General features: G+C 52.9%; 3 protein-coding genes across 3 annotated transcripts; 1 reads left to right on the top strand and 2 right to left on the bottom strand.

Annotated features, from left to right (window-relative positions):
- Positions 1-1,388: 1,388 nt before the first annotated feature.
- On the bottom strand, positions 1,389-12,593 carry COCSUDRAFT_12706 (hydrogenobyrinic acid a,c-diamide cobaltochelatase; the record flags this gene model as incomplete). Its single annotated transcript, XM_005650300.1, has 24 exons — positions 1,389-1,520; positions 1,814-1,987; positions 2,330-2,503; positions 2,783-2,903; positions 3,189-3,365; positions 3,679-3,846; positions 4,163-4,272; positions 4,587-4,720; positions 5,151-5,298; positions 5,899-6,015; positions 6,576-6,746; positions 6,850-6,934; positions 7,115-7,262; positions 7,679-7,903; positions 8,284-8,375; positions 8,886-9,130; positions 9,498-9,698; positions 9,944-10,038; positions 10,147-10,291; positions 10,884-11,119; positions 11,425-11,583; positions 11,783-11,927; positions 12,158-12,391; positions 12,522-12,593. Coding segments are annotated over 24 exons (3,708 nt in total), but the record flags the coding sequence as incomplete, so codon positions are not given.
- Positions 12,594-14,177: 1,584 nt separating this feature from the next.
- Positions 14,178-17,463, top strand: COCSUDRAFT_27439 (hypothetical protein; the record flags this gene model as incomplete). The annotated part of the gene is made up of 10 exons (XM_005650299.1): positions 14,178-14,469; positions 14,620-14,779; positions 14,880-14,950; positions 15,054-15,165; positions 15,295-15,392; positions 15,499-15,612; positions 15,975-16,034; positions 16,215-16,399; positions 16,705-16,882; positions 17,026-17,463. Exons 1-10 carry the CDS (start codon positions 14,326-14,328, stop codon positions 17,461-17,463), a joined length of 1,560 nt encoding a protein of 519 aa, XP_005650356.1. The 5' UTR covers positions 14,178-14,325.
- Positions 17,464-17,789: 326 nt separating this feature from the next.
- COCSUDRAFT_32386 (hypothetical protein) lies at positions 17,790-18,535 on the bottom strand. Its single transcript, XM_005650298.1, has one exon. It carries the CDS (start codon positions 18,210-18,212, stop codon positions 18,021-18,023), a length of 192 nt encoding a protein of 63 aa, XP_005650355.1. The 5' UTR covers positions 18,213-18,535; the 3' UTR covers positions 17,790-18,020.
- Between the last annotated feature and the right edge of the window lie 719 nt (positions 18,536-19,254).

Here is a 19,254-nt window from a genome sequence, read left to right as displayed (position 1 = left end):
TCCAGCATGACTTTTCAGCTTTTGAATGAAACCCTTGAGGTGCAGATTGTTGACCTTGCAAGCAGGCTGCCCGCTCGGCATGATCAGATTAGTAAAGATGAACTTGACTTCGGCGAAGGGTATGTCTGGCTGCCCTTTGGGAGCAATGGCAGGTTTGGATTCAAAGATTACAGATCGCAGCGGAGGCAATTCATCCATATTGGCCTCCCCTGCCTCATCTTCGAGCTCAGCTGTGACACTATGCTGGTCATGAACCCGGATCACATCAGTGCCTGCAAGCAAACACACCGCGGTCATTGCATGAGCACAGAAGCACAGGAAAGCAGAGGCATGCACATGAAGCTACAATGGAAGTGGTTTGAAGCTCACCAATGGCTCTTTTCAGGATGTTTGGTCCTCTGAAGGGCATAAGGAAGATGACATCCCGCTCTGCAGTGTTGTTTGCCACATTCCATTCTGAGACGGTTATCCGGTTGTTGTGGTTATACTGTCGATGATACTCTTTGTACATGTCAGGGTCCTTGAGCCAAGCGCATAGCTCCTACAAAAATCATGCTCAGTCAGGACCTTTTTACTCAACCTGTCACGAAGTGGTGCAAGTACTAGGACGGCAAACTGAGGGTGAACCCAGTGAGACTGCAGCGAATAGAACTCATTTGTACCGTGACATCGACGCCAGGTATTATGGCTTCCCTGTCAATATTCTTGACCATCGGAAGCAGCCGAAAAGACCTACACAAACTGTTGATGCTGAGCTAGTGATGTCCGCAAGGTGATGTCAGTGGAAAGTCTTGTATATTCTCGGACACAATGTGAGCTGGTTGGATCTTCACACAATGTATTTGGCGAGCAATCTCAGCGACATCGGATGATTGACGAGACATTTTCATGCCTAAAACTATTGCAGGACTCCTAATCGACTGGTTCCACTCCTATCCATTCTTTGCACTGGGATAGCTACCCCACTACACAACAACGAATTGTTATCTTCAAATTGCCTCCTTACTGACACCTGGGCTGCAGAAGTTCTCAAGCCGTGCATCTTCTTGGACGGTGCACGTGCCAGAACAGGTCCAAGATGAGTCACCTTTCTTGGTGCAGTGTGGAAGAATGTGCCAAAGATTCCAGGCATCCAACACCCTACGTTGTGCCCTATCTGAAAAGAATCCAGCCAAATGTTGCATGGACAGTTACAGAAGTGGACTTTGCATTGATAAAGGCGATCTTAACATGCATGCCAGAACATAGAATGGTTGGAAACCCGCTTTCAGTATTATTTGTCTCATCTCCACTCAGACAGTTCATTCGCCCCAATGTCACCATCACGCACAGCTTCTTGCTCACAACACTCAAATGGCATGGTATGCTACGCATGCGTGCATGCCCGCTCAATTCACACCCTCCAACTCGTCCTCAATGTCATTCAGGATGGAGCGCAGCTGGTTCAGTGTCTCCTCGCTAGCATTCCACATGCCTCGCCCAGATGCCTCCATCATGCGCCTCACAACATTTGCAAACGCCTGCGCAGCGCATTGCAAAGTCACGTAATTGAAATGTTGATACTGCAAAACCCCAGCCCCTCCTTCCTCAGACCCCTGCTAAAGATCACTTCACCTCAGGGATGCATGCTTGTCATTCTTGAAATCTGAACACGCAACAAAGACCCCTCTCCTTTCAATTTTGCCCGCAACGCCTTGTATGTCTTGCAGCCACTCTTGACTTGTCAGTGAAGAAGCTGCATGCATGCAGAGGAAGACATGCATCCAGTACATTACATGCAAATCTCTGCACACTGGGGTTACAAATGCCACACCTGGGGGTTGTTCTTGCGCAACTTCTCGGCCATGGTGGGGTCCAGGGCATAAGTTTCAGCAGCCTGGTCCCACGTCCAGTCCTCTGTGAAGTTGGCAGTGGCCCCCCAGCCCACCATGGCTGTCATGCGCTGCGATATCTCAAAGGCTCCCCCCGACCCCTGATTCGCCATTGCCTGAACCCGCAACAGAAGGAATTGTGTCAGACAGCTGCTGCCTATATGCAGCTCACACAGCCCTCGCCTGCGATTGGCTTGCCCGCAAATGGCGCATTAAATGTATACTTGAGGGAAGTGTTTGCAGTGCTGATGCTGCTACGACTTCTGTGACCAATGGGGTGTGAACAGATCTGCTCACGCTCCATTGACCACCTGGGGCGTCGCAGAATCAGCTCTCCGCACGTCAATGCAATGGACTCTTCACCAGAGCATACCCCACACCACCCTGAATGTCACTGCCCCAGCCCTTCACAACAACAAGTCAGTGTCTTCATGTCTTTACGGAGCACGAACTCGCACCTCGGCCCACTTGGGGTTGAGCAGTTTGCTGCGGTACTCCAGTCGCAGGACCTCCTCCAGCTCGCGCGGCTTGGTGCTCTTGGAGAAGGTTTCCACGATGGAGCAGCCCACCTTCTGGCCGCCCCTCGCTGACTCAGCAGCCCGCTTCAGCGCACCTGTGTTGGCATAGTACTCCTGCGCAGTGGAAAATTAGCATATTAAGTGCACCCCACAGCATCCCTGCCTATTGTTAACTAGCATTCTGACTGCTTCATCTGTGATCTGTCATCATCTGTGCGCTTGCCAAGCTTGATGTCCACTGAGAGGGGATTTTTGACGCACTGTGATGACATCTACTACAATGATAGTGTTGGAGGGGTGCCAAAGCCCACAGGCAATGATGCAGGCCACAGGAATGCCTGTTTGATGACAATGCGACGAGTGATGATCAGTGCAAAGTTTGAGCTGGGAGACCGGGCATGCCTGGATATCGGTGAGGCCGTACTCCACGGAGTCAATCTCCTGCACCACCCTGTCCGTGGTCTTGAGTAGTGACTGCAGCACCTCCGGCCGCGCGGTGCCCCTCTCATTCCCCCTGCCGCAGCATATGAAACACTTCGTGCCCAAGCACCCAGCATGTATCCCCATGACGAACTCGGCTGTCAGAGCACTGGTATTGAGAAGTGCATTTGTGATATGCACAGCTGAGACTAACCGGCAGTGAAAGGGGCAGCCATCGGAAACTTGCAACCGTTCTCATTACATGGTCTTTTGTCAGCTATAACAATAGCTGCTTCTTCAGCACTGAACTTGTCAGAGGGCTGCCAGTGAGGACAACTTTCGGAAACAAAGCAAATACTGATATGGTTGCATTGCGCACCTGCCGTATGAGAAGGCATTGCGGGAGGCCCAGGTGTCTCCCAGCTCCTGGCCTGACTCCCAGTTGCCAGCGCCCACCCGCTCATTCACCATGCTGCCGTAGTCACCCGCGGGGTTGCTGAACAGCCGCGCCGCTGGATTTGTCAGCCCCGTGTCCCCCATGCTCAGGACGTGCTTCCTGCACCCCGCATCTCAGTATAAGTGAACACTGACGTTGAGGCTCTCTGTAGACAATCAGAAGCAGGGATGGGTGATCTGTCAAAGCCAAAATGTGTCTTGCTGCGCATCCTTAACAGGCTTTGTTCATAATAACAGCACCTGGGACCAGAGATTTAAGCAATCCAGAGACAAAGACAAGATCGATTATGAGCTCCATTCAGGTACACCATTCGCCAAGTTATTCACCGCACTAGGACGTTACAGGGAAGTTTATCAGAATACCAACGGCGTACTAAGAAAGCAGAGAAGAAATAAAGAATTTGATTGCGCACCGGATAAAGTTCTGCTCAGGCGGTTCATCGGCGGCGGCCGCGCGCTGGAAAAGGTCATCCAGCAGCTCAACCACATTCTGGAAGGAGTCTCGGAAGATGCCGCTCATGTTGCACAGCACATCCACGCGCGGCCGCCCGCCCATCTCCGCCAGAGGCACCAGCTCAAACCTGCGCCAGGCCGGGTTAGATTTGAGTTATGAAATTGCGCCCTCCATTAAGATCTGGCAGGTGCAGGTGCGCAAGGCTGTTGTCCCCAGTCAAAGGCTCTATGTCAGCCATCTGAAGGGCTGCAATGCCTGATTTGAGCTCCAAGGAAACATTAAAGAAAGTAGAGCTAGCAGGAGTCAGATCCAAAATACAACATTACTTCCTCCTGTCTCCTTGAAGCTACACAAATCCGCAGCTCACATTTGTCCGCGTCAACACGCGGCAGTGCAAGGATGCTGAGCTGCATTAATGTAAGTGAAGCTCTGAGGAGGCACACCTCGCAATGCGGCCTGTCCCCTCGCGCACCGGCCGAGCGCCCACCATATGCAGCGCCACAGCCACGCTCTCGCCCTTTGTCTTGATCGCGTCCAGGCCCCACAGGTTCACCTGCACTCCCGGCAGCCACTCAAAAAGGCATGCACAACATATGGGCTCATCAAAATGAGCTTTGTGGACAGAATATTATAGCAGCCAGCCCCAATCATTTACCTGCCCACCAGGCAGCCACTCAAACAAGCTTGCACTCATGGGAGGTCATCATGCTTGCGCTGAGCTCACACTATCTGATCAGCAGCCAAAAGGTATCTTTCGAAGCTCCAAGAGCACAAATCTGAGAGCAGGGAGAGGCTTCTGCTAGGTCTGAGACGGATTCTGTAAGTGGAAGAGCCAAGAGAGCTGGTTTGGGCGAGACTGATCCGCACCGCCACAGTTTCAGGCCAGGTGCCATTGTTGGCCTCACGATGCGCCTCCAGGATGTCCCTGGCGACTGCACTGCCGCGCTCCAGCGCCGCTTGAGAAGGCATGCGATAGGGGTCCAGCGCATGGATGTTCCGCCCTGCACAAACATACATGCATGCATGTGAGCCCCGGACATGCATGCGCTTGAGCTTGGGTCAGCTGGAAACTCTTCACTGTCCTCTCCTTAAACACTGACACAGCATTTCATGGTAGATGGGAGGTGTTACTGCAGAGAAGCTTCGTCCATGCTGGGTTTTGAATTCGTCATTGCAACGAAACAAGCTCTGTTATGAAGCCGCAGATGGTGCATTGCAACACGAAGGGCTGTGGAGTAATCCCAGGCATGCGCGACACTTTCCAGGTGAGCTTACGCAGTCTGTAAGGGTGAACCTCACCTTGAAAAATATCAGGCATGGCTGGGGTTACTTCACTGAAATGATCAAATCGCGTTATGTAGTCATATTCAACATGCAGATTTCACTACCATGAAGCGAACATCAAATTAATAAAGGGGACAGGGACCCCACCGGTGGGAAGGACGCCTGCGCCGTCGCGCAGCAGGTCTCCGCCGGCCTCCGGCAGGATATATTCCCCATTCAGCGCACGCAGAACGCCGGTCATCTCCTCGGTGTTGCGCGCCAGCAGACCCGCGATGCGCACACCCTCCTCCAGCCGCTCCCTCAGCTCCGACCCGCTCGTGCTTGCCTCCCCCGGCCCGTGCGCCGACGCCTGAAAAGCATCAGGAGCCCTTTTAGGTCTGCTGCCCTAATCTGCAGGCTACCCATCTGCTCGTGCTAGCCTCTGCGAGTGCATGCACAGATGCTTGTGTGACTGCAGCAGAGTGCCCCTCTCAAGCTCTCCTGCCCCAAAGTTGGAGGCGAGCGCCCGGGGACAGCAGCTGTCTGACTGTGGCATTTTATCATGTGTCGGTTTGCAAGGGCTATCCCAAGAGTGCCAGTCTGGGTCCTGGAAAATCGCTAAGCCAGTACAGTTCCATGTTCACAAGGCCAGCACCAGCTTAAAAGCGCCTGACTCCTCTGGGAGAGTGAGGAGCTTGACAAAGGGGGTCCACATGACGGCAGACGTGAGGTCAAAACCATTCATCACCGTGGTACTGTGGGTCACACCAGGAAGCTTGCCAATTGGGCTCCACATGAAGGTTAAATGATGAGAAGCCAAATTAGTGAATACGATGCGTACCTGGTCAAAGGTGCGCTCGAGTTGCTGGCGGACGGCCTCGATGCCCCTGTCGCCGGCGTCGACCACGGCGGCCACAGCGGCCTCCGAGAGGCCCTCGCCAAAGTAGGCGGATAGGTACTGACGCATCTGGTCGGGGCCCGGCGGCTGGCCCAGCACATGCAGCCCCTCCGAGAACAGCCGCCCCTCCACCACCTGATCCACCCAGTCAGATCCACCCCGCTTAGTAATTTGCTTAGTGATTCACAGAGCGACCTTTCACAGAGGGAGGCCGCCCCTCGACCAGTCTGATATTGTTGTTATCATCAAATTATCACGCTTTTCCTGCCAGAGGCAAGTGGTGCATATGCAGACATGCTGCATGTCAAGGCTGCCAAAATCCTACCCCTTGTTGGACTCGCCAGATCCGAGCTTGATCCAATCGACCGTGGACACAGTGAACACTTTTTGTACCGCGCTCCGCCAGTCAGATATACCCAGCTTGAGAGTTCACATTTGCAGCTCTTCAGAGAGAAGCCGGCCCTCACACCCCTAGTTCACCCATCCAAGCACACCTCATTTTGATCGCAGAGACCCCAGACCCGTCCTCAACGAGCATCAAATGGCTGCTGAGACACACTGACATCTCTACAGAGCCTAGCCACAGCCTGATTGGACACACTCAGCAGTCTTGATGGACACTGCTTGGAGTTCCTGCAATCCACTCCATGCCCTGAAGAGCCTAAAAAAAGCATGGGGAGGGGAGAAGCACACACCTGGAGGTATTGGTTGATGCGGCCAGCATACTCGGCAAAGGCTTCTGTGTCTATGCCGTCCACTGACTCGGCATTGAGATACTCCGCTTTGCCGTCGGCTGTGCTGCTTGCTGCTATGAAAGGGCAGTCCTCTTGCAGGCCGCTGGACATCAGGTTTTCCACTATTGGCACCTGCAGACACGAGGCTCACATGAATGCACCATGCATGCGTTGGGTGTGCCGTGCTTGTTGTGGGGTTCAATCTGTGCAAAGTAGCTTGTGCGGAGATGCTTACCTTAAGGGCAGAGTTCTTGGCAGGGTCCTCTCGGTACTCAGCCACCAGCGCCTTGAGCTCTGCCAGCTGCTTGTACAGCCCAGCCCTGTTGCATGCATGCAAAAACATTATAACAAGCCATTATTGCAATCTGTTGGTATGGTGCGGCCACTTCAGGATTCCTCAGCAGGAAAGCTTCAAAACCCAAGTCCAGCTGTACAGGTGTCAGGACACTTCTTTGCTCCAGATAGAAAGGAGATTTCAAGGGCCTTGAGAATGATCACACCTGCCATATGGCGGGACGTTGTGGGAGACAATGGTGCCGTAGCCGCGCCGTTTTGCAATGATTGACTCTGAGGGGTTGTTTGCGGCATACACATACACGTTGGGCAGGTTTCCCAGTAGCACATCGCTCCAAGAGAACCCCGAGTTGCCTGCAACCCCCAGACCACATTCCTTACAGCCCCCATGGGAAAGCCTTGCGGCTTCAAGCACCTGGCAGCATCTCACGCATGCTGAACAACAGTGATGCGTATTCCACGATAGCTTAGCGCAAGTCACCTACCGCCACCAGCATACACGCTTTCCGTCCAGAAAAATAGGGCACATATGTTTCAACAACTCTGCACTCTACTAGACCTTCTCCCGATTCATTTGCAGCAGCAACAACCATTTGTGCTGCAGTACATCTTCTCTTTGAAGCTTGCTGACAACAACTTTGCAGTCTGTTGAGGATGCAGGCGCTGCACCCAGGGGAGCGCCAAGGAGCCACTCCTAACATGCACAAACATTCCAAGAACATTGCATTGAGGCTTGCAAGTTTGTTTCAAGAGGGTGGCAGGCGCCGCACCGAGGGGAGCACCGGGCAGCCACTCGACGGTGCCATGCATGCCGAAGTGCAGCACGGCGTCGGCCGCGTAGTCGTGCTGCAGCCACTTGTAGAAGGCCGCGTACTGCGGGTGCGGCGTGAGGTCGCGCTCAAAGAGCAAGCGCATGGGATCGCCCTCCACCCCAAGCGCCGGCTGCACCCCAATCCACACCTTGCCCAGCTGCACGCCGCCCACCACGAACTCCCCTGCATTATACAGGACAGGGGAGTTACCACAGGCGCAAATGTTACAGGCATGTGCAAATATTACAGGCATGCAACACAGGACGGAAGATTTTCGACAGGTGCATGAAAGACAGCCCCGCACAACAGAAGGCCAGGAAAACTACAACAGGTCGATAACAGATGGCCACGGATGCCGGAATCTTCTGCAATCCATGAAGCTGCATTCCTCTGCCGTTCGTCTAAAGAAACGCAGACACCCACGTTGCCACATCAGGCAGTCAGACATGGTACACCAGTAGAAGGATCTTATTCGAGTGATGTCGCAAGGTGAGGCAGTCCTTTCTGTTTGCCAAGAGCAGGCAGCTGCAACGCAACAAAGAGAGCATCAACACAGATCCCACCTTTGGCGGAGGTCCCGAGGCCGCGGTATCTGTCGAGGTCGCCCCACTGGCGCTCCATGTTGGCCACCAGCAGGTCATGCTGGGGCAGGAAGCTGATGGGGCCCCACTCGGTTGGCCCCCAGGAGGCAGGGTACGTCAGCAGCTCCCTCAGCCGCTTCGGGCTCACATCCGCCGCCGCTGCCCGGCCCCCAAACTCCTCCGCCGCTCCAGCTCCCCTGCGATCCAGACTTTCCGTTTTTGAGGTTTTTACGTTTTGCCAATTTTCCACATCATTAGGTGTGCGGAGCCAAAGTACAACAGCAAGCTGAGTACACTTGCGCTGGGTGCCTAGGCAGTCCTGCTCTCATGCCAGGGTGACATTCCAGACGCACCTCACCGCTGCCTTCTCGTCATCGAGCCATGCTGCCGAGCCCATGCATGGCAGCATGCTGAGAAGGAGGCGGTAAGGTGTGACAGAGTGCTGTTAAAGTAAAATTGAGCTTTACGCCCCCCGCCCTTTTGGCGACAGTAGAGAAAGACCCATGGCCATAGGGTGGCTGAGTTTGGCACATTACTGGACAATTTGCGAAGGAGGAAATTATCAAGGAAATTGATGTGCGCACCCTCCCTCGATGCCGGCGGCGCCTTTGGAGATGGAGCGCTGGTCCTCCTGCAGGCGCAGAGCGTCGACGATCGCCTCCCCGTCTATTTTAGCGCCACCCCCGATCGCCTCCCCCAGATCATACCCCTGCTCCTGCAGCTGCTCCAGCATGCGCTCCAGGGACTTGGGCACGTTCAGCAGCGCCGCGGTTCCGGTGGCGCCCACTCCCGGCGGGAAGCCATACAGAAGCAGCGCCACCTTGCGCTCCTGCCCAAAAATACCACCGGCCAATCAGGACCACGTCTCTGACAGATCCCACATCCCTGACATATGCCATATCCCTGACAAATAGGTAGATTCCAGGGTCTTGGGTCGAGCAGCACTGCCAGACCAGAAAACAAAGCCTGTACTCAGCCTCTCATTGTTGGCGTGCAAAGTGCTTGAAGCCTTCGCGAATGACAGAGCATGCCTAGGAGATGTCAGAGAGACTGCCAGGAGTAAGCCTCTATAATGCTGGAACTGAAGCAGCTCTCTTGCTGGCTCGATAGTCCACATCGGGGCGCCTCCCGCTAAGCAATCTTCATGGGAAACCACTCTTCTTGTCGTGGGGGAGAGGTGCCAGACGCTGAGTCACCTGAGGGGGTGTGCGGCGCAGGTGCACCCACTTGCGCAGGCGCGCGGACAGGCGCTTGACGCGCTCGGGCACCAGGAATATGTTGTCGCCCACCAGGCCACCCAGAGGCACTGTGTCCACAGCGCCGTCCAGCTCCGGCAGGGAGTACAGCACCACGCTCTGCAGCCCAGCCACGCCGTCCCTTGTCCACGACGCCAGGTCCTGCAATATATTCAAGCCCTTTGACCTGCAGTCCTATCAACCGCATCGGCCTGAACTCCATGTGAGACCTTTTTGTGCTGGTTTTTTCCTTAAAACGGCACCTGATAGGAGCCAGTACGATGCTAGCAATGCTGAGCTGCACCCCAGGAATGTCACATTGCATGGCCAGCACTAAAAGGAAGAGAAGGCTTAAAGTGCATGAGACAATGCTGATCTGTTGTGGGGCAGCACAGCAAATCTCCTACCTGTATCAGGAGGGGTGCAGCCACCACATATGGGACGTTCTTGGCGGTGAGTATGGACTTTGCAACATCTGCCTGCCGCCCACCCTCCATGGTGCCTGCATTAGTAATGGCCAAACGCCTCACCAACAGAGCCAAGGCAGGACTCGTGAGAATCAGGGCCATAGCAACAGGCACGCATGACTGTCTACTGCAGAGGAGCTAACCTGCAGGTCCGCCCACAAGAGGGAAGCCAATCGTGCTGACGATGGCGTCCACTCTCACAGCATCCTTCTTCAGGCTGCTGGCTGGACCTGGCTTCCCCTGCGCCTTCAGCTGCTGCTCATGGTCTGTCGTGAGGAGGTCGCGCACCTGCACATGCCCCAGAATAGTACTTCAGAGGGTGTGGCATTCTTGCGAGAGAAAAGTGACCTGGGAAACGGCTTCCCGATAGAGCCCTTCAAACGACTGTGCATGTTCAGTGAGGAGTGTAGTGCACTTCATGCATGGCCGCATGGCGGCCACAACAAGCAGCTAGGTGCAACATGCTCATCATCATGCCATTGCTGTCGAGTCACTGGTTGAAGTGTCGTATTTTGGCAGAGAGCAAAAGGTCCATATTGAAACCTTAAGGAACGCTTCACCTCAGTGAAACAGTGCCCCTGACACCGTTCCTGGACAGGAGGTTCTCAAAGTCACCAATATGTCCTTTTTTTGTCCAGAACACAATGCGTTTCAACACAAGACTAGGCAGTGACGGCAGGATTTTGTCTGAAAGGCGCTTGAGAAAGCCAGAAATGTCATCCTGCACAGTCTCCTTCATGCCGATCCATCTGGCCAACTCCAGAAACTCACCAGCACAAGGAGACACAGATTTCCTACAAAGGTGGGGTGAAGAATGACAGCCTGCCCCCAGGCAGGGCAGTAGGCCTGGCATGCATGCGTGAGTGGGCAAAGGCCTCACCACGGTGTGCGCCTCGATACCATTGATGAAGATGGGCACCGGCCGAACGCCGTCCGCCTCGAAGCAGCGCACCAGCTGCGCGATGTAACCCTGCCCAGTGATCACATGCTTCCTGTACAGCAGCACTGCCACCGTGGGCGCCTCGGCCCTGTCCCTCAGCGCGCCATGCTTGGCATACCAGGCCAGGTATTCGGCTGGAGTGCTGAAATAGCCGTCGTAGTCCGGGTGCAGGCAGCCTGCACACAGCCAGACATTGCCATCTGAAGCCAGTGAGGATGTACTGCGGTTTTTAGCCCACAGAGCACCTGAGAAGTCTGCGCTGTGGAGGAAGACACTCACACGGTAGCGATGACAAGACCCAAATTAAAGTGCACTCAAATAGACAAAATGGGTAATCTGCAGGCGACAAGAGGGTCCGTAAGCAATATAATTCCCACTGGACATCAGGGGCCAGTTGAGAAGGGCCACAGGATTTTGGGTGCAGCTGTGATATGGCAATTCCAAAGCAAGGGTGTGTAGTAGGGAGGGAAAGTGTGAGAACCTGTGGGCGGTGTTTCCTGGACAGGCGCAGGGGCGATGCCGGTGCGGCCCAGATATTGGTCCACGAGATACAGCAGCATGGTGGCCACGTTGTCCTGGCCGCCCTGGTTCCAGTAGCTGTAAATGGTCAGCCAGTTGCGCAGGTCCCGCACCTTCTGCCCTGCAAGGCATTGCACATCCTCAGAAAATCTATCAGTTCACCTCAGCGAATGGCCCAGCACTCCTGTGCTCACAGCTGGGCGTTACAGTGGCGCAAGCTTCTATCCAGAAGAACTCCAGGAAATTCACATGATTTTACGTCACATTGCAAATTCCCTGTGTTAAGCATTGCGCCATATGAATTGCATTGAATAGCTGACCTGGGAGGAATTTGAGCAGCTTAGGCCCGATCTTCAAGAACGACAGGTAGCCGACCATGCGATCTTCCTCGCGTCCGCTGCCAAACAGGCTCAGCACCTTCTTCACTGCTGGCGGCGGCCCCTTTGACTTCCCTGACGGATCCATCTGTGCGCCAAAGAAAAACTCAATCGAACATGTCAGGTAGTGAAACACCTACAAGACAATGTACATTCCCTCCGTCCCTCACAATCTCTTGCATCCGATGAATGCATGCATCATGCATCATGCTTCTAGCAGTGTACCTTCACACAGGCTAGTACAAGCAACACCAGGAATGCTTCTGCAGCAAGGCGACTGTTCAGGAGTTGGAATGAGACCATCATGAAGTTAGTCACCTTGAAGCCACCCAGCTGTGTGGTGCCCATGAGCTCCAGCGCAGACTCAAAGACCAGCCGGATGGGAATCTGCTGGACGCGCTCTCGCAGCCACTCCACCTGGTCATAGTCAAATAGCAGGCTGCCGAAGAAGACATCTGCTCCCCTGAGGGCCTCTTCTATCTCCGGCTGCTTTGTCTGTATGTCCCTGTCGCTGAAGACCTTCACGCGCACCCCCGGGCACTCCCTAGCTACCTTCCTTGCGGCCTGTGACACACCCAAGCAAAAGCATCTTCTAGTTTCCTAGGTGGTCCAATAGTGAGCAGGACATGTGGAAGGACAGGTGACACAAGAGAGGTGCATTGACATAGAATCAGGCATAGACAAGGGAAGTGAGCCTTGCCTTCTTGTACAGGTCCACATTAAAGGACTCGAAGCCAGATATCAGAACAATGCGGCACTCCCTGTTCAGTCCTTGCAGTCCGCTGCGCACTGCTTCGCCATCATCTTCATCTGTATAGCAGAAAAGAGTTGCAATATCAGTCCGCTTTCCTGCATACTGCTGTGGCAATAATGCTCTGCAACATGCAGCACACAGAAGACTTGGAGACACACAAACAGCCCATGCGGAGGAGAGGCTCACCAATAGCACCCTCCTTCTGCAGGCGCAGGGCGGTATCTGCAGCAAAAATGGACGCCTGAAGATCCTCTGCTTCTCGCAGGGCCCTGGTGCGCTGGTTCTTCAGTGCATGCACGGCCTCCTGGAAGTCCTGCCATCCCCTTGGATCCGCTTTCTGCTTGGCTGCAAGGAGAGCTGATGCTGTCTGGGCATACCATTCCACGAGCTTCAGCATTGGCCCAGAAGACAAAAGCTTGGTACAGGGGGAAATAGACATAAAGGGTGACATTTTCCCTGCACATCACAATCGGTGCTGCTCAGCCAGTGAGCTCTGGTGATGGTGTATAGGAGCTTGCCTTCGGATGCGACCTTCCCAACCCTCCAAAGCTGGCTTCTGAGACAGTAGACAAATCCACCCCATCCAAACTCTCTGCATCCTCCGGGGGAGTGTCAAATTGGACCCCAGAGAAGCACTTGCTGTACGCAGCATCGATGTTGGCTTGCAAGTCTGCCAGCTGAACAGCACACAGAATCTCACGGTCAGATCATGATGGCAGTGGATAAATATGAATCCCATAGACACCACTTCATGCAGAATACAATCGGACCTTCTCCTTGCATTGGTTGTATTCAGCCTGGAGAGCCGCTTTCTGGGCAGTGGGCTCTTCAAAGCCTGCTGCAGCAGACTGCAGGGACTCCACAAACCTCTCTGCTTCTGATTGCAGCTGTATTTCTTCACCGCTTGCCACTGAGCAACTCAACGGTCGTCGACGGCCTGCATACATTCCCCAGTCATGACGCAGCCTTGGACTTTTGCCTCTGCTGCATTGACTCTTGGCCAGTATTTGCCCCAACGTTACTGTATGCATTAAAAGACAGCAATTTCCACGAGATAGAAATCAATTCTATTTCTGGGTATCAAATATACTTAAGAACCACGCCAAATAAGCAGCGGCTATTCCCAGATCACCTTTGGTTTTGTGAGCTTTTGGAGCACTATAATAAACATCGATGACAGGGCACCGTCCATGACAGAACTTTTGGTCCACTTGCGGTAAATCTGGTAATCTACCGAAAGATTTTGAGGCCGAAATTTCCCTGATACTGTTCCTCAGTAACATCGACATGCCGAACACTGATGCCAAAATTTGTAGAGGTATTCAAAGGACATGCACAGTGGTGTAGACACTTTTTACAGGTATATATTGATCAAACAGTGGTGCATAGAGTCCAAGACGATGTATGAAAGATCAGAAAGCAGAGATGTGCATGTGCATGCGACGTGTCGTGGGCCCCGGGGCGCAAACGGTGGGGCCAATGGATGAGAGTCGACTGGACTGCCCCACAGCTGCTTCTCATTCCCAGATTAACACAGATCAACTAGTATTTCTGAGCTTTCACGAACTCCTTTGTAATTGTTTCGGTGGTGTAATTTTGTTTTTCACACTTCTTATTGCTTGCCAGGGGCATTTTTTGTAGCCTCGAAAATCTCGTTCTGTTAATTGGAGTAGATTGTGGTGGCAGCTACTGAGAGATAGACAATTTGAATGGAAATTTTGAATTGAGAGCAATGACGCGAGGCACAAGCAGCTTGAGAACTCCAGGCAGGCATGTCGCTGTCATCACAACAGCCTCCCTCCCTTGGAGAACTGGTACCGCAGTCAACCCGCTCCTGAGGGCAGCCTATTTGGCACACATCCTGAAAGACAGCAAGGTGCGGCCAATGCTTAAGTCCTATTCCTTTCGTGTTTGTTTAATTCAAATTGTCCTCCGTCCTGCTAAGCAAAATCTGCATCTGATGCTCGTTTGATCATTTCTTAGATGCATGCTGGATGGCTAGTGAGAAGCCGTTGGATATCTGCAGGTGTCATTGCTTGTGCCGTGGCTGGCAAAATCAGAGCAGGGCATAGTGTATCCCAATGGCATTACCTTTGAGAACCCAGAGGAACAGGCAGACTGGGTGCGAGCCTGGGTGGAGGAGCGCACCAGCTTTCCTTGCAAATTTGATATCAAATTCTATCCAGGCACGCTCCCCTGCCCCGTCCTGAGGTGTTTCTATGCAGTTGTATGACATCAGTGTGACTCACTGAATTTTCTGCAGCTGAGTGCCTGATTTCTGTGCAGGTCGATATGACGCCTCATTTCTGAGTATTTTCCCAGTTGGGGACCCGACCATCTACATCCCAGATGAAGAGGTGATGATGCTTGAGGCCTGGTGCTATTCCAGCTAGTTCAAAATGACCTATGTCTGCTCAGCAAGTTTGGGTGCTGGAGGGTGCTCACGGTGCATGTGCGCAGGCTGATGTGGCAATTTTGGAGGAGCCAGAGCACCTCACCTGGTTCCACCACGGTCGCCGTTACACGGAGAAGTTCAATCATGTCATTGGTATTATGCACACAAACTACATTGGTACGCTTAGACCTTGCACAGCTATCAAGTTGAGGATGTTTCCACATGAGTCATACTGCTTTTTCTTGATTGCTTCCATCCGGGATGCCAAGTTGTGAAGAGAGACCCTGCATGTATTTTGTTGTGCAGATTACATCAGGCGAGGGGCGGGCTCTGCTGGGGGCCCCTTAGCTGCGCGCATTGTGAAGATGGCAAATTGGAGAATGTGTGACATTCACACGCACAAGGTGGGTGATCTGAGGGATCACTCAAATCAGAACACGGCTGTGTATGGGGTGCAGATTTGCGCTGGCATCTCTCCCTTGCTCTGATGGGTCTTTCTATGCTGTCCAGGTGATCAAATTGTCAGATGCTGTTCAGAACTTGCCCCGCCAGAGCACCCACTTTGTGCACGGAGTCTCCCCAGCATTCCTGGCTGTGGGTGACAAGATGGCTGCTGCTCTGAAGGTACGCTGCTTTGACCCTTGATTGCTTTGCCATACCAGAGGCATGGCACTGCCAGAAGTCTGCAAGCGCAATGCTGACTGGACAGTGCAGCTCAACTGGTGTCCTGCATCTTGGGAGTGCAGGAGGAGACAACAGACCATGACACATCACATATGAATGGGGTGCGAGAAGCTGGTGCCGGAGAGCCAAAGGCAGAAGAGGAGTCAGCTGCCGCGAGAGAGGAGGAGCCAGCAGGGAAGGGAGAGAAATTAAAGGACTCTGCAGACAGCAGCGCACCTCAGCAGAATGGCATGCATGCAGATTCCGCCGCCGGGGAGGCAGGCAAAGCACCAGAGGAGTCAGAAGCGGATGATAAAGAACAGGGCAGCGCGTATTGCTTCAGCAAGGGAGCCTACTTCATTGGCAAGGCGGTGTGGGGCAAGGTTTGACCTCCTGCACCATCATGCGCCTTCCCTGCAGTCTTCCTTTGCATCGAGGCCCTCCCAAAACAGGGCCCTTTATTGACAAATGGCGAAATTTACTATTGGCAAATTAACGCTACACTCATCACTTCCATCTAGAGTTTCTATGGTAAATGCCTGACATCCTGTGCCATTTTGCAGGGCTACACGGAGCTGCTGGACCTGTTGCTAGCGCACAGAAAGGCGCATGGCAGCAACCTGCCAGTGGATGCGTATGGGACTGGCGAAGACTCAGATGACATTAAGGAGCGGGCAGAGCGATACGAGCTGAATGTCTCCTTCCTCGGCGCGCGAGACCACCTGGACGACTCAATACACCCCTACAGGTGCCTCTCCTGCTCCTGCAGTTACTTATTTGCACATTTGTGCTTATCTCTGTCTAGTATGCCTTCATCTTGTGGGGTGTGATGCTTGATTATTAGATTTATTAGATGAGTTTGACTGGCAGCTGCAGTCAGAAAGATGCTGGTGTGGTTCCATGTTTTGCAGAACACAGACATACACTATTTCATTGTGCCTTTGTTGGACACGTGAAGCCAGTCTTTTTGAAGTTCTTGCAGTCCGTACTTCCATCATTCAATGGCAGCATGGGGGTTTCAGGCATGTAAAATTGTGGGCATTTGCATGGCAGGGTGTTTATCAACCCGTCCACCAGTGATGTGGTGGCAACGACGTCCGCCGAGGCGCTGGCCATGGGGAAATGGCTTGTGTGCCCGGAGCACCCATCCAATGATTTCTTCGCGACCTTCGAGAACACGCTCATCTACCACTCGCCCGCGGAGTTCTCTGAGCAGCTCGAGTTTGCTGAGGTTTGTTTGGCTTCCTTGCTTGGCTTCCTTGCTTGCCTTTGGACAATTGTCCATTCAAGTGCTGCGCATGACATGTCATATTAAACCTCATAGGCTCCGTCCAAAATGTCGGTCTGACTGACAGCTGTGCCGGTGCTGCTCAGAATAACAGCCCCAAGCCTCTGAAGCCTGAAGACCGCAAGCGGCTCACATGGTGCGCTCATTCTTTCATGCGACCTGACACTGAGAACTCCATGCTTGCTGACAGTATCCAGGTCCTAGCGCTTCCATCTGATCACTCTAAGCAGTCTCATGGATCGTTAGAAATTTCTTGCAGGGAGGATGCGACAGAGCGGCTGCTGGATGTGGCGACCATCGAAGAGGATGAGTGGCCAGGCTGGCTCACGCGCCTCAAGGACTGGCTTGCATGGCGCATCATCTACGCTGGCAACGGTAAATCTCTTGATCCCACATGCACCTGTGCCCTTTCCCACTGCCTTTTATTGTTTCTCTTCATCAGTAGTAGTGTTGTTAGAAGCTACTCCAGGTGTATAGGGCTAGGTGCATTCCTGCAGCATGCCATTTCATTGGCGTCGAACTGAATATCATTGCACGCTTGTCTGAGCCCTGAGGGCTAGGTGAGTTGCAGCAATTTCACCCCTCCAGCCTTCCCTATTTTGCTTGTTCGCTTCCTCCACTTCTTACGTGATCTTGAGCTTATGAGCTTTTTATGCAGGCATTGAGCCAGTGAGATGGTTGGTGGGCGCTGGCCGCCGCACGCGCTGCAATCCCCGCAGCCTGACAGATTTCGACCCCAGGGCAAAGTCCACCTATCGCGACGCCTGGGAGCCGGACCATGCGTCCCTCCATCTCTCGCAAGGCTACCCGGTGCCTCGCATGCTCTAATCGCGCAAATCCCTCTCACAATACGGTACAGGGGACTCTAGATCAACTGCTGATCTGGAGTCCCCTGTACGGTAGTCCACAAGGTCGTGAACTGCTGTCTGTCTAGAGGTCATGTAGAGGAGGCTGCATCGGGTTATAGCCAGCACAATGTTTTGAGGTAGTAGTCTTGGTCTCAAGTGCAGAATGCCGTTCTGTGATGGGAAGGGAAGAATTGTTTAAGTGTTGTGGAGCAGTATTATTGTTTCTTATGGCGTTACAAATGGCGCACCTGCCAGATACTGAAGTGGCGCCAATGCTGCTGATTGGCAGTATGTTGGAGCGGCGTTCCTGAATGTGTACTGATGGACTTGGGTTTTCCTTTTGCTCCTTGTTCATCCCCCGTTGGAGCTTCTCCGCTGCACAGAATGCTGGTTAATCCCCATGAAAGGATCAACCAGCCAATCATGGAGGACTCAGGACATGAGAAATTCGCCAAAGTATATTTGAGAGTTTGTTGAGGTTGTTGCTACTATAAGGCTGGATTGTATCACTATCGCAATTGCAAGGGTCGGCAGTAGGAACTTCTGCCGTGACTCATCAGAGGAGGTAGTGTTGAAACAGCCGTTATCAGGTAGACCTTGGTCAATTGGGCTCATTGTCTGTCCATTGATACCAAGATCTGGGATGGTAACAGTTGTTGCAGCTTCCCTGTCTCTAGAAGCACCAGCTGTCGCCCGTGGTTCATAAATCTGAAAGAAAGGCTACCTTGTTACCTCAGCCTTGCCCTCTCATCCAAGGACAAAAAACCTTCCAAAGCCCACCAGACCTTACAACATCTATTTGATCATTGCATGCCTGAATGACAAAATCAATTGTAGGAGTGCGATCCAAAGACGTTACCAGCTGAGGGATGCTCCAAACAAAACAGTGTTTCTGGACAGTGCATGAGGAAAATTTCTGTTTGCAAGCAACTATTGTGTTGCGATTATATTGTCATTCTTTTGAAATCAAAAACTCAAGACTAAATTGTTCTGATCTCCATGAGTTTTAAAGGAGCAACACCGACTGACATGGAAGTAGACACTCCTCCCGAGCAAGAGTGCTGTTCACCAACAATACTGGAGATAACCAGCGATGAGATGTTGAAGATTTTCAGCTTAGTTCCCCAGCACGAGCGCTGCAGAACGATACCTCTGCTGTGCAAGGCGTTCGCAAACGCTTTGAGGCAAAGTGGTAACTATCACCTGCACCGATCCATTTAAATGCATGTTGAAATTGCTTGCGTTGTTTGGTTCAATATATAAGTACGTGTTAGTAAGGTCTGGAAGATCTGCTTCTCCTTGATGCAATGACACTCAGACTATCCCTCTGCGGACTTGCAGGAGATCTGTATCAGCTCCTAGAGATTGATCTGACGGAAATGGACACCATCATCACCAATCCAGGCGACAAGGCTTGCGCGGAGATGTCCTTGTCAGACATGATGTGCTGGCTAAGGGTATGTTTCT

This window comes from Coccomyxa subellipsoidea (genome assembly GCF_000258705.1).
Source record: "Coccomyxa subellipsoidea C-169, whole genome shotgun sequence".
In the NCBI taxonomy this organism is placed as follows: Eukaryota; Viridiplantae; Chlorophyta; class Trebouxiophyceae; family Coccomyxaceae; genus Coccomyxa; species Coccomyxa subellipsoidea.
The sequence above is the reverse complement of the archived record's forward strand: the minus strand, read 5'-3'. Positions and strand labels throughout refer to the sequence as shown.

Bases quoted from the DNA above. Each gene is read 5' to 3' on its own strand.
- COCSUDRAFT_32386 (XM_005650298.1), bottom strand. From the start codon at position 18,212: ATGATTGGCTGGTTGATCCTTTCATGGGGATTAACCAGCATTCTGTGC.